The 13,844-nt window shown below is 37.7% G+C and overlaps 1 protein-coding gene across 7 annotated transcripts in view; it reads left to right on the top strand.

Annotated features, from left to right (window-relative positions):
* Window positions 1-13,844, top strand: part of LOC138171656 (cyclic AMP-dependent transcription factor ATF-7) — an 88,806-nt gene that overhangs the window by 8,003 nt on the left and 66,959 nt on the right. For all 7 annotated transcript variants that reach the window (XM_069101259.1, XM_069101258.1, XM_069101254.1 and 4 more), the window contains exon 2: window positions 13,492-13,560. In XM_069101259.1, the coding sequence (XP_068957360.1) occupies window positions 13,513-13,560 (48 nt within the window). In that variant the 5' untranslated portion in view covers window positions 13,492-13,512. The remainder of the gene's footprint in view (window positions 1-13,491; window positions 13,561-13,844) is intronic.

The raw sequence follows: 13,844 nt of genomic DNA, 5'->3' as shown, positions 1-13,844 counted from the left end.
AGTTTCCTCATCTATAAAATAAGCTGGAGAAGGACATGGCAGACTCTTCCGCATCTGTGCCAGGAGCTCTGCCTAGAGTTGGACAGGACTGAAGCAACCGATCAGCAACAACAGAAGGGCAAACTTACTAGAGTTTTCAGTCAGATAAGACTGAGAATGACTGAACAGCAAGAGGAAATCAAGTCATTCTGGTTAATAGAGTTACCATTTGAAATTGTATAGGCATTGCCAATATTTATAAAATCTAAACAAAGTTTTAAAAAATTGAATTCTTAAACTATGCAAAAATATAACTTAATCTATTTAATTTAGGAATGACCCTCAGGGTCATCATTCTGAGCATTGCTTCAGCAAATAGTTATTGAGAAATTAATATGATGAGGGCATGGTACTAAGTGTTGTGGAGTGTATAAAGATGTATGACAGAGACTTACTTGGAAAAACCTTCCACCCTAGAAGCATCAAGTTAATAAAGATGCCTAGTTGACACAATGCTTCATAAACCAACTTTTGTATTAAAATGACTCAATTTGGAAAAACTAGATTTTCATATAACTTTATGGTGAAACATGTGCAGTGCACAAAGTGAGGTGTGTCATCTATCTTGTTTATGAGTGAGGAGCTCTGAATGTCATATTCTTTGGTTTGACGCTTGTCTCTTTCTCTGTTCCTGATCCTCTTGCTGCTTTCTGCCTCATTGTGCTTTAGCTGCCACTCTGTTAACATCACCCACTACCTGCTGTACGTTTTGAATTGGATGTCCTGTCACATAGGTAAGGCAGTCTCAGTTTGTCCAGGGTGGAGCTCATCATTTCCCTCCTCTGGCCCAGCCCACCCCCTTCTTCATTTTCCTGTTTCTGTGCATCCAGTTTGCCGTGTTGGAGCTCTCTCTGGCTTCTCACTCTCTCACCCTGCATATCTCATCATTGCCAAGTCTTTTGGATTTCCATCCTCCACGTTTCTTGAGCTCATCTCTTCTCCCTCACATGGCTGCCACTGTTCAAGCCTTCACCGCCCCTTTCCTCTGTTATTTCATTAGACACCTGATTGGAGTCCTGGGCCTGGAGTCAAGGAGATCTGACCTCAGACACTTATGGGTTGTGACCTTGGGCAAATTATTCAGTTTCCTTAACTATAAAACAAGGGTAAATAGTATATATATGTTGTGAGGATCAAAAGGGGTAATATTTGTAAAGTGCCTGGCACATAATAAGTGTTTGTGTCCTTCCTTCTTGACACCTCAGATCGTTTCCCTTTCCAGTTCATCTTCTATGCAGCCTCCAGAACGATATTCATAAAGCGCAGGTCTTAGCATGTCACTCCTTTGCTTGAGAAGCTCCAGTGGCCACCTAGTGTCTAGGATCAAATATATATTCCTCAGTTTGGCATTTAAAGCCAGTCAAAACCCACCTTTCAAGAAAAACCACACATTACTTCCCTCCTTGTCTCCATAGCCCTGCCAAATGCAGAATGTCCTCTTCTGTCCTTTGCACAGGCTGGCCCTCGTGTCTAGAATTTATTCTCACCTGACCTCAAACCTCTTAGAATCCTGACTCCTTCAAAGCACAGCTCTTATGCCATATCCCATATGAAACCTTTCTTGGAACACCCCCTCTCCACTACCTCAAATACTAGTTAGTGCTTCTTGCTTCTCATTCCCCACTAAAATTACTTTGGCCTTATTGTGTGTGTGTGTGTGTGTGTGTGTGTGTGTGTGTCCACACACCTCCATGGTATCCTTGTCTTTACTTTCTATAGATTTCGTATATAGTGATATGTGTGTGTATATAGCAAATGTATATATGTATAAATTACATATCTTGTATACCAAAGCTTTATCAGATAATATTGATAGTAATGCCCAGCTCCCCCACTAACCTAGGTGCATTCATTTTTTTGTGCAAAAGCTTTTCTGTTGCACATTATTGTCAATTCGAAATTTTTTATTTTTATCTTTTGTCATTGCTTCTATTCCTTGTTTAGTTAAAATACATCTCCTACTCATGGTAGTAAGAGACCTCTTTCTCTTATCTTTTTATAGTATGATCTTTGATATTATGCTCTTGTATTCATTTAGAATGGCATGTGGAATATGGTATAGATGCTGGTCTAAACCTAATTTCTGCCCAACTGCTTTCCAGTTTTCCTAGCTGTTTTTATCAAATAGAGAGTTTTCCTAAGTAATTTGTGTTTTCTGGCATATCAAACACTGGGTTATTGAATTCCATCATTACTGATTCTCCCTTGTCTCATCTGTACCATTCAGCATTCTCAATTTTTTAGCCAATATGAGATAGTTTTTTTTTTTTTGGAGGGCAGTTGGGGTTAAGTAACTTGTCCAAGGTTACACAGCTAGTTTTTTTGTGTGAGTGTTAAGTGTCTGAGGCCTGAACCGAACTCAGGTCCTCCTAACTCTGGGGCCAGCGCTTTACTCATTGCGCCACCTAGCCGCCCCCAAGATAGTTTTAATGATGGCTGTTTTGTAATAAAGTTTGAGACCTGAATATTCTAGTCTCTTTGTCCCTACCTCTTTTCATAATTTCCCTTGATATGTTAGGTATTTTATTTTTCCAAGTGAATTTTCTTGTTTTATTGAGTTCTGTCAGGCATTACTTTTGATAATTTGATAGGTATAATATTAAAAGTGTAAATTAATTTTGGTAGTATTGGGACATCCCAGCTATGGGCACTATGTCTCCAGCAGTCTAAGCTCTTTATTTCTGTAAGGAGAACTTTGTAATAGAATCTGATCAATACACTAAATCGACCCCTAGTTACGAATTTTTTAGTTTTTTAGGATGCGATTTCCCTTTCTGTTGTTGCCTCTTGGATCTATAGAAATGCTGTTGTTTGTTTGAAGGTTTATTTTGTAGTCTACAACTCTGCTAATGCTATTACTTATCCCGATTAGTATATTTGCTGATTCCCTAGGATTTTCTAAGTTAGTCTTATCTTCGCCTGTCTTTATGCCTTTATTTTTTTCTTGTCTTATTGCTATTGCTAGCGTTTTTCACACTACATCAGAAAATGAGTGTTTTATTCCCATGTTTGTTAGGAAAGCTTTTAGTGTATCCCCATTGCATGGGATGCTTGCTTTTAGTTTTAGATAGATAATTTTTCTGATATCAATAAAAGGTACCTCTCTGCCTATACTTTGTGGGGTTTTTAGCATAAGTGAATGTTGAATCTTGTCAGGGGCTTTTTACATATCTTTTGAGATAATCGTGTAGTTTTGGGTATTTTTGTTTTTAATGTGATTAATTATATTGATAGTTTTACTCTTGTTGAACCATCCTCTTGCCCTGGGTATCCTTTGTTTTTACTTTGTATAGAGTTCACATATGCTAGCATGTATTTGTTGTTTCTCCCAACTGAATGTAAGCTCCTTGAGGGTAGGAATGTTTGATTTTTGTCTTTGTCTCCCTACTTTGTAAATGCTTGTTGATTGATCAGTTGTCTGGAGAAGAAAGAACATCAAGAAAGTAAGGGAGATAGTAAGAGAATGCCTAGGTGCCCTTAATGAGTTCAAGTCAGTAGGCCTAGACTATATCCTAGGGTACTGAAAGAACTGGCATATGTGATTGCTAAGTCTCTCTCAGTTATTTTGAAAGATCGTGGAGGCTATAGGCCTGGAGAAGGACAGATGTCCTGATTTTAAAACAAGGGAAGTGAATGTAGGCTGCTGATGAGCTTGACCTTTATTCCTAGCAAAATTCTATAATATATATTAAGGAATAGCTAACGAACATCTAGAAAAGGTATTGGTGACTGCAAAGCATCAGCCAGCAGCAGCAGATTGTGACAGATTAACCCCATTTCATTTTTTGACAGGGTTCCTAGCTCATGAAAATAGTTTAGCTAGTTTACCTCGATTTGAGCAGTAAGTTTGACAGTCCTATTCTTATGGTGACACACTGGATAAAACACTGGGCCTGGAATCAGGAAGACTCATCTTCCTGAGTTCAAATCTGGCCTCAGATACTTAGTAGCTGTGTGACCCTGGGCAAGTCATTTAACCTTGATTGTCTCAGTTTCTTCCTCTAAGATGAACTGGAGAAGGAAATGGCAAACTACTCCAGCTTCTTTGGCAAGAAAAGGCCAAATGAGGTCATTAAGAGATGGAAATGACTGAACAGCAATAGCAACTTTTTCTGTTGGATAAATTGGTTAGGAATGGGCTAAGAAATAGCAGTTACGTGGATTCAGAACTGGTTGAATGCCATAACTCAAAAGTATTAATTGTTCATTGTCAGCTTGGACAGTGGTCTCTCTTGAGTGCCTCAGGAATAGGTGTGCTTGGTCATGTCTTGTTTAACATTTTTATCAGGGATTTGGATGAAGGTATAAGTGTCATTCTGATGAATTTGTAAATGACAAAAAGGAGAGATAGCTAACAAATTGGATGGCAGTTATTGAGTATGGGCCCTTGAACTTCCCTCTCCCCCCCAAACTTTCCCACATGGCCAAGTTGACTCATGCCAGTAATCCTTTCAAATGGCCTTTCATTGTGGCCCCATGCCCAATCTCCAATTCTCTGTAACCTCCAGCCTACCCTGGTCCTTCATTGTCTGTTACCTCTGGATCACCCCTCTCTTGATTCCATCTAGACCTACTTTTTGACCACTGTATATAAATGTCCACCTTTCCCCCATTAGATTGCTCAGATCCTTAAAATCTTGCCCACCCCAACCAGTGTTTTAACAAACCCTATCTGTGACTGAAAGAAGACTTGGGTTGAATTCTTTCAGTCAGGACCCGTGTTGTTTGTCCTTGCATTTCAGGGTTCCTAGTACCCCTAGACCTCAACAGTTATGATTTAAAAAGTGATTGATAGGCCAGAAAGAACATTGGGCTGCTCTGATAAAATGAAAATGGGGAAAGATGCAGTGTCTTATAGGGAGATTCAGAATACTAACTTTGTAAGCACAAGATAGAGGAGACATGGCTAGATAACAGTTTATCTGAAAAAGATCTGGGGTTAATATGAATTCAGCCCAGTAATATGACAACAAAAAAAGCTGATGCTATCTTAGACTCATTTGGAGACATAGCATGCATTACTGGAGAAGTAATAGTACCAATTTAGGTCTGAACAGGACAGAGTACATTTGGAATATTGTATTCAATCCTGGTTAACATATTTTAGAAAGAACATTAATGAACTTAGAACATCCAGAGGGTGGTGACCAGGGTGGCAAAGGGCTTTCAGACTTTGCCATATGCACATTATTTAAAGGAACTGGGGATATTTGGCCTGGAGAAGAGCAGACACGGAAGATACCATTCTTATCTCCAAGTATTTGATAGACTGTCATAGGGAAGAGAAATTATATTTGTGTAGTGGGTAGGAGGTACAGATACAGAGAGGCACACTTACATTTGAAATAAGGAAAAACTTCCTAACAGTGAGCTAATCCGAGGTGGAATGGGCTGCCTGAAGAGATCATATTTTCTTCCTCAGTAGAAGCTTGGATGGGCACTGGGGTATTTGTGGAGCAAATTTTGGATCAGGTATGGGTTGGACTAAATAGCTTCTGAGGTCCTTTTATTAATTATTATTATATTAATTAAATTAATGAATAAATTAATTAATATTAAATTAATATTATATTAATAAAATTAATTATTATTATAATAAGGCCATTATAGGCCACTCTCAAATTGATTTTATTCAAGCCAGATTTAAGGATAAGAGTGGGGAAGTATAGCCTATATTTGAATCACTGTGGTAATCCACTCATGTTAGTTAGATACTATAAACTAGAATCTTGCAATCTAGAATTTTTAGAATGTAAATGTGAGTCCTGACTCTTTCCTCCAGCAAAAAAGCCTCAGTCCTCATTTTCTGGAATTTACATAACCTGTGTTGTGGTACACTTGCTTGTTTTGAGTCCTTTCCTGAAGAAGTAGAACTAGTATAATTCCAGGATTTTTGAGGCTCTTGTATGCAATGAGAACCAGTGCTGTAATAGGATTATGCATTGCAGAGAGCAGTGCTGTGAAGAGCCTTCATTTTTCTGGCTATTCTGAACTAGGCACAAAACACTGCAAATGCAGCATTGCCTCAGTCATTTAATAGCTATGTGACCTTGAAAAGGTCTCTCAGCCTTCTCACCTTTTTCAGCTTTCTCAGTTTTCTCATCTGTAAAATGGGAATAATAATAATCCCTTCTTTAAAGGGTTGTTGTGAATATCAAATGAGATAATATTTGAAAGCATTTTGCAAATCTTAAAGCACTATATAACCAGATACTTTATCATTATTATTGACATCATAGTGGAAGGTAGCTCAGCAGCTTTAAAACTCTGGTTAGTAAATTTTTTTTGCTTGTTTTTGGAAACGTAAAAGCCATTAGGCATTTTACCCTGTTGAATCTGTTACTAATGTTCATCATTTCTTCTATGAAGTCGAATGCCACTCAATAAAATTTAATCTAGCAACTGTGTTCATTGCTGTCAGAACATGTGGGACTCAAAAGATGAGTCCTGGGAGATAATAAAGGAGGAATTATTTTTGAATGCTTGACCCACTTTGGGTTTTGATATAACTTAAAGTTTCAATTATATCTATTTTTTTTTTTGCATTAAGCTGTAAGTTTGTAATTTTAGAAATATTTGTGATTGTCCTGTACAGTATTTTATTGTTGGAGGTAAGGGGAAATCTCATAGTTGCATGGTTCAGCCTCCTCCTGAACAGGGAGCCATTATAGACACTTGATGATTTTTCAGTGAGAGAAAAATTCTTATCTCCCAAGACAGCCCATTACACTTTTGGATAACTCTAACTATCAAGAGATTTTTTCCGTGCATTTAACCGAAAGCTGACTCACTTATACACATGCTGCTAGTTCTGCTGTTTGAGTCCAAGGAGAACAAATTAAATCAAACTCTTCCAAATCAATAATATTGCATAGCACTTTAAATACCTGAAGATAGTTTTGATGTATGTCTCCCTCCTCTCATCATTCTGGCCACCATCCATGATCCAGTTTTTCAATTCCTTGCCAAAAAGACACTACAGATTATTCATTGCACTTTTTGTAGTATAAAGGAATTGGTAACAAAATGGATATAGATAGATTGTGTAGTGACTTAACAAATTGTAATAACAATGTCTTGGTAAGAAATTATGAATATGATGAATTCAGAGAAACATGCAAAGATTTGTTTTAATTGATGCAGTGAAAAATGTGAATCATTAGAGAAATACATACAAAATATACTACAACAATATAAATGAACAAAAGAAGAAAGCAAACTCTGAGTGACGGAAAAATCAGCAGTGGTCCTGGAGAATAGATAATCAAACATACTTCCTCTTTAAAGCTAGCTAACATTTCTGTGGCCAGGCACTGTTCTAAACACTTTATAATTATTATCTCATTTGATCTTCATAGTAACCCCGGGAGGTAGGTGCTATTATTACTACCCCCATTTTGCTGATGAGGAAATTGAGGCAAAGGGTTAAGTGACTTACCCAGTGTCACAGAGTTCTTCTGCCACTGAAGCAGGGGTTCTCTGAGGGCAGAATATTGCCATGTGTTATCAGACATTTCTGGATCAGTTGCTTTTGTTTTTTAATTCCTCTTAGAAGGGTCAAGTCCCTAAGTTGTAGGGGAAGATATACAAGTGACTATGATGTTAAAACAAAAGATATCAATGAAACTTATTTAAAAATAAGAAAGTAAATATATTCTCAGTTTTTCTCAGCTCTAAATATATTTTCTCCAGTCCATGCACCCAAACTCAGTATTTCTACCCCATAGCCAGACTCACCAGTAGGAAAATTAATGTAGTAATGTATTTGGCTTTTTTTTTTTTTTTATAAGCCCAGTGGGTCCATTTTTAGGGCTGTTTTGGAGGCAGATGTGGTTCATTTTTTCAGGAACGGGAAGGATGTTGAATAGATGTGTCCAATTTCTATGCTTTGGGCTACAGGAATTATAATAGTTTTTTTTTTTACAATTTATTTGAAATAATATTATTTTCAATTATCAAAAATCTACCATCTCACCTGCCAGGCTCCTGCCCTAAGAAAAACAAAAGCTGTTACAAATACATATGGTCAATCTAAACAAATTTCTTCATTAGCGATATCCAAAATACTATTTGTCTTATTCTTCACAGAGACCTTCTCCTCTCTGTCAGTTGGTAGGTAGCATGTTTCACCATGAGTCCTTTGGATTCATGGTTGGTCATTACACTGATAAGAATTCCTAATTCTTTAGAAGTTGTTTGCCCTTTACCATATTGTTGTCCTGTATAAATTGTTTTCATATCATTCACTTCACTCTGCATCAATTCATACAAATCTTCCCAGGTTTCTCTGAAAATATTGCCTTCTTCTCTCTCTCAAAGTTATTCATTCTTTCATTCCACATAAAAGTTTCTGTGTTCCCTGCCTCTTCTCCAACAGAAACACATTCTTGTGTAACACTGCCAATGCAACAAACATTTGTTGACCAATGTGAAAAGCAGAAAAGATTTCCTTGCTCCTCTTTTCCCTCACAGAATGATTAGAGATCTTAAAGTATGGTCTGTTCTCAATTATTCATGGAAATGGAGCCAGTGGAGAAGAAAACAAGAGCGGGGTAAGAGATCCTGGATAATCTTTAAATGATGACAAACTATGGATAATCCAAAAATCTAATTGCAGTCATTAGTCTCAACCTTCTTTGCTGCCAACCTTTTACTAGGACTGTTAACACTTCACCCTGGTCTGCCCTCTGGAAGTACTTGAAGACAGTGTAATTGGCAGATGACAGGCCTCAGGAGCAGGAGCAGGAGCAGCAGGAGTTTGTAGGACCTGAATAGTCCCACAAACCGGAGATGCTCCCCACCACCAGACTCCATAGATCTGGCTGTAAATGAAGCTTTAAAAAAAATCAAATGATGTAACATATGTAATATTTGTAAACCTTAAAACACATTACACATGTTAACCGCTGCAAATATTATTGTTATTACCACTCACCTGACTTCTTTAAAGTGCCTTTAGTGAAAGAACCTCTGTTTTTCAAGGATATTTTAGAAATTTCTGGTCATTTGAAGGTTAGCCATTGCCTCAATCCCTTCCAAGTAAAGAATGAACTTTGGTTTTTATGGAGCTTGTGCCCTTCTGCTTCTTACATTTTCCTGTCTGAATTGTCCCAGGTTTTTATCATTAGGAACATAAAGAAATAGGCACCTGGGTGGATTTGTGTGTTGATTTTGTTCCTCACTTGAAGTTAAATTTTTATTGAGGATATCTTTTAGTTACTATGGAAATGATTAAAGCAAGGTTAGGGGTGGCTCCATAGACTTAGTCATGGAAACTACAACTTTACAACATTAAAGTATCTATCACCCTTCCTCTTTTACTTGTTCACTGAGACCTTTCCAATTTAGGATCCTTACTACTTGTCATCCCAATTCATTAAAATCCTTTTTGAGCTAATCATGATTTTCCCTCCATGCTTCTTTCCAGATATTCAGTTAACTTTTCTTTCTGTGTCACAGAGATCCTAAAGGTTCTGATAGATTTAAATGTTATCTATTTTATTTATTTATTTAAATGTTTATTTAGATATTATCTATTATCTCTGATAGATAAAATCTGATAGATTTCAGGTCTGTGACTTTGAATGGGGGAAGAAAATTACATCTCTATTTTCACTAGCCTCTAACTGAAATTTAGCATTTCCTTCAATTATTTAAAAACATTATTCCAAGAAAGAGTTCATAGGTTTTACCAGACTGCCAAACAGGTCCATGACACAAAGGTTAAGAACCCCTGCTCTATCACTTCTGTGCATTTTGATCTTACTTAGTGAAAGAACTTTCTCTGAGGACCTTGCCCTCTAGGATATATCCCTTTTGTACATCTTCGTTTTCTGTCTCTAAAGATCCAGACTGAAAGCCTCTTTCCTTCCCCCTTGGCTCAGTGCCTCTTAATGTGTGTCTCCCTCTCCTGTCATTTATTATTTAGCTCTGTAAAGTGTTTTGAGTTCAGTCTGTGTGAAGGATAAATCGGAAGGCAGACAACAGACTGTGAATGCAGTGCCTAGACACATGATCTGCTTGACAAGCAATGCAGTTACAAATGGGTTGTGAGTTAAATTCCAGTGAGTGGCAGCACCATTATTCATCAAGATTTCACCCTCTGTTTTAGTCTGTTTATATCAAAGAAATGTGTTGTGTTGGGATATTTTTTTGAAAGGGATGGGAGTGTGTTAGTTTGACTTAAAATTAGTTTTACTTTAAATGTTAGACATAATGAAGCAACAAGCATTTCTTCAGCTGCAACATCAGAGGACACAGAGTAGGAAAAAAAGGAGAAATTGAGAACATAAATTGGGTATTAGCTGTAACTTTCTGAAAATACAGAGTCTCCTATTTGTTTTAATTACAATTAAATACAGAAATTAGGGAGGGAAAAGATGGTAAAGAATGAGAGCATGATTTAAGAGTAATTGTGAATACTCATAAAAGATCTTCCTCTCATTGTGATTTTCTTTCATGACTTAGCAAATAAAGTGGCCAGCAAGTGGAAAGGAACCAGGAAATTAATCAGATGGATTCAGTGGCTGCTTGATTTGAATATTTGAAAGTCATACATATCTACATTTTTATGTGCATACATATCTCCATATATTATGTGTATACATATCTACATTTTTATGACTTGTCACAAGTTTTTATTTGTTTTTGTTTTGTTTGTTTTGGGTTTTGTTTTTACGTTTGATTAGAAAACATTTTTATTTTTTCTATAAAAAATAATATTGAAAGCTGTGAATTAGGTATAATTTCGAGAGGCTACTTAAAAGTTTGATTCCTTTTGACTGGGAATTCTTAATCTTTTTTCTCTCATGGGCTCCTTTGGCTTTCTAGTAAGGTCCATGAAGCCCTTCTTAGAATGATGGTGCTTTTAAATAATTGAAGGAAAAGTTAAATTTCCATTAAAGGTTAGTGAAAATATAGATTTTTTTTTCCTGGTCCTGTGCCCTCTTGAAATCTATCCATGGACCCCAGGTTTAGAAGCCCTGTTCTAGTTGGAAGGAAACCACTTTTCAGATTTCCCAGAGGATTTTTTTTTTCCTGACTGTATTCTCCTATTGGTTATCCCATTATGATAATTAGTTTTCAGATCTTTGAAAACCTAGGGCTTTGCTGTCTTCTTTGATATATCCCTCTTGTGTTATTTGCTTTTTGTTCTGGGATCTCAAATCATTCCTTAAGCTATTGCTATTCCCATTCCACTGCCAGGGAAACTGAGATTTTCACTGATCCCTCCCCTCTTCCCCCCCCCCCCCAAAAAAAAAAATGAGCGGATATCTCCAGATTATAGAATCAGGCTAAAGGTTGAAGAATCCTGACTTCTGCTTAAACTTTTATTGTATAGTGTATATATTCCCTAATCTAGAGTAATCAACAGGACCTGCCTGATTGAAATACAGGAACTCTAGCCATTTGATACTCATGTTGAGCATAGAAATTCTGGGACTAGGGAGCCAAACTGGTCTCTAGTAAAGAATCAGCAGTAAGGATTTTTTTTTTCCAGAGACGATAGCTACTTTCTAAAATTGGCCTTGGTCTTTGCATTTATTTTTCACATCCATGTTATGGTTCCAGAAAGTGTTAAAATCTTCACATGTTTAAAACAAACAAACCAGAAAACCTTCTTGTCCTGAGGCTGTGTGAAGAAGAATGAAGCTCTCATTCTCCTAGTACCCAATCATCAGCTTGAGCTAGCTGCTCCTAGGAACAGAATTTATTGAAGCAATTCATCCTGGCTAAATGTGGTATAAATCTGTGTACACGTATGTACATACAGGCACTATTCCATTACAGCGGTGCTGTGGCATCGGTTTCCCTCCAGAGTTAGACCCTGTTCCTATCACACTGAAAGATGACCAAGAAACCATTTCTATTTCATCTGGCACCCCACATTTTAAAGCTCCTATTTGTTGTGTGATTTACTGACCGGACAGCCCAAAAGCCTGGTTTCACCCAGAGTGAGTTTTAAGAGTATAAGAAAGATGTTATTCAGCTATCCTCTGATATTTAAACTGGGCTTCATGGTTAGGAAACTGTCAAATGTTGAGCTTTAACACTTGAACCTGCCTGAATCTGACATGACATTTTGGTTCTACCTCAAATTAAAAATTTGAGACCTAGTTCTGTGGCCCTTCCTATATACATTTTTAGTTTGAGGTTTAATTCTTTCTTTTCCTCCTTCCCTTCCTCTCTCCCTTCTTGGCTTGCTTGCTTCCTTCCTACCCAAATTCCATTTTCTTGTCTTTTTCTTTTATGGGAACATCCCTGAATACTTCCTTTGAGAGCTTACTCTAATATATTTCTTGTTCCTCTTTTTGCTCCCTCACCCTTTCAAAATAGTTTCCATCCTTTTCAGATCTATTCCAGTACAGGTTGCCCTTCCAGCTTCAGCCTATCTTCGCCTCAGTTGCTTAGTTCTTTGCTAGGATATAAAGAAACCTCACCAATACTTGGAGATTACACTTGCTGCTCTTTGGCAGTTTGGGAATTTCAACCAACTTTTCAAAGGGCTCAATTTAAATACTTTTTTAAAGGAAAGAGAAGCAGAAACTCTTATTAGCCATGTTAGCTTCTTCTAAGGAGCAGAGGGGACATTGGTGATTCCTTTTAGGGCCATTTTGGTTCTCCCCTGCAGCAGCACACATCTGTTGGCTTCAGTAGAGTCGCCCAGGAACTCTGGCCAGGAGCAGCACAAACAGCCGGAACATATTTGCCCAGTAAACCCCCAAAGAAATGACATTTGTTTTATTGCTGCTTTTTAAAACCCAGCCATAAATAGAATGGGGGTGGGGGTGGTACAGATATTTCTTGATTTGACATAGACAATTGGTAGGGGGAGAGGGAGGCTCCCAATGGGGAGGAAAGGTTTTTGTTTTTATTTTGTATTAATGAAAATAATTTCCCACGCAGCCCAATAGGATGGGTGCTTTGTTTTCCTTGGCAATAATCTGGGATAAACAGCCCTTGCCAACAGCCTGGTAGTTTATACACCGGGGAGCCAGATTATGGCCTTGTAAAATGGAGCACCCCTCCTATAATCCCTTAATTAATTAAATGACAAATTTTGGTCTTCTCCAGGTCAGAAATATGGCTTGTGCATCAGGCACTCTGCGGATTTATCGACATGGGAAACTGCACGGGTTGTAATTCAGCAGGCTGAGGAGAGGGAGAGTGTGTGTGTGTGTTTTATGTTCTATGTTTGAAAGAGGGAAATTTTTTAAAAGGCTAAAAATTCTTTGACCCTTTAAACCTAAATTTTCCTAATCTTCAGTTTAGGCACCTAACACATGCCACATGCCTAGCAGGTTCTGGGAGCCCCCCAAAGTAGCCTGTGTTTTGATAGATTACATTCCTAGCTACAACACCTGCTTCTAGGGTTGATATTTTTGCAATACTTTTTTTTTTTTTGCCCCAGTGTATTTAAAATAACTTTTTCCCCTCCTTCCCCCTCCCCAGCTCCGCTCAGCTATATGAAATATGGGAGACGACAGACCGTTTGTGTGCAATGCCCCGGGCTGTGGACAGGTACGTTTACAATATACTTTATTGTGAATGTCTCGTTGTGAATCAAAGTGGCTGTTTTATCACTAAGGCAAAGAGTTTAAAGCCGGTATTTTACGTGATCACTGGAGGTAATCAGATCAGAGGATTTGCAGTGTGTAAATCCAAGTTATGAGGAAGTGTAGGCACTCTACTGTAATGAAATCTGCCTTGCTTTCTTCCATATTATTATTCTACTGGTGTTTGTTTCCCAACACAGGGCAAGGAAGAAACATTGCCCTCCCCTTAAGCTTCTGAGACTGCCCATC

This window comes from Petaurus breviceps, unplaced genomic scaffold, assembly GCF_028583685.1.
Source record: "Petaurus breviceps papuanus isolate PSGF00001 unplaced genomic scaffold, PetGlider_PUasm1.0 454, whole genome shotgun sequence".
Classification (NCBI taxonomy): domain Eukaryota; kingdom Metazoa; phylum Chordata; class Mammalia; order Diprotodontia; family Petauridae; genus Petaurus; species Petaurus breviceps.
This window is presented reverse-complemented; position numbering and strand designations above follow the sequence as displayed.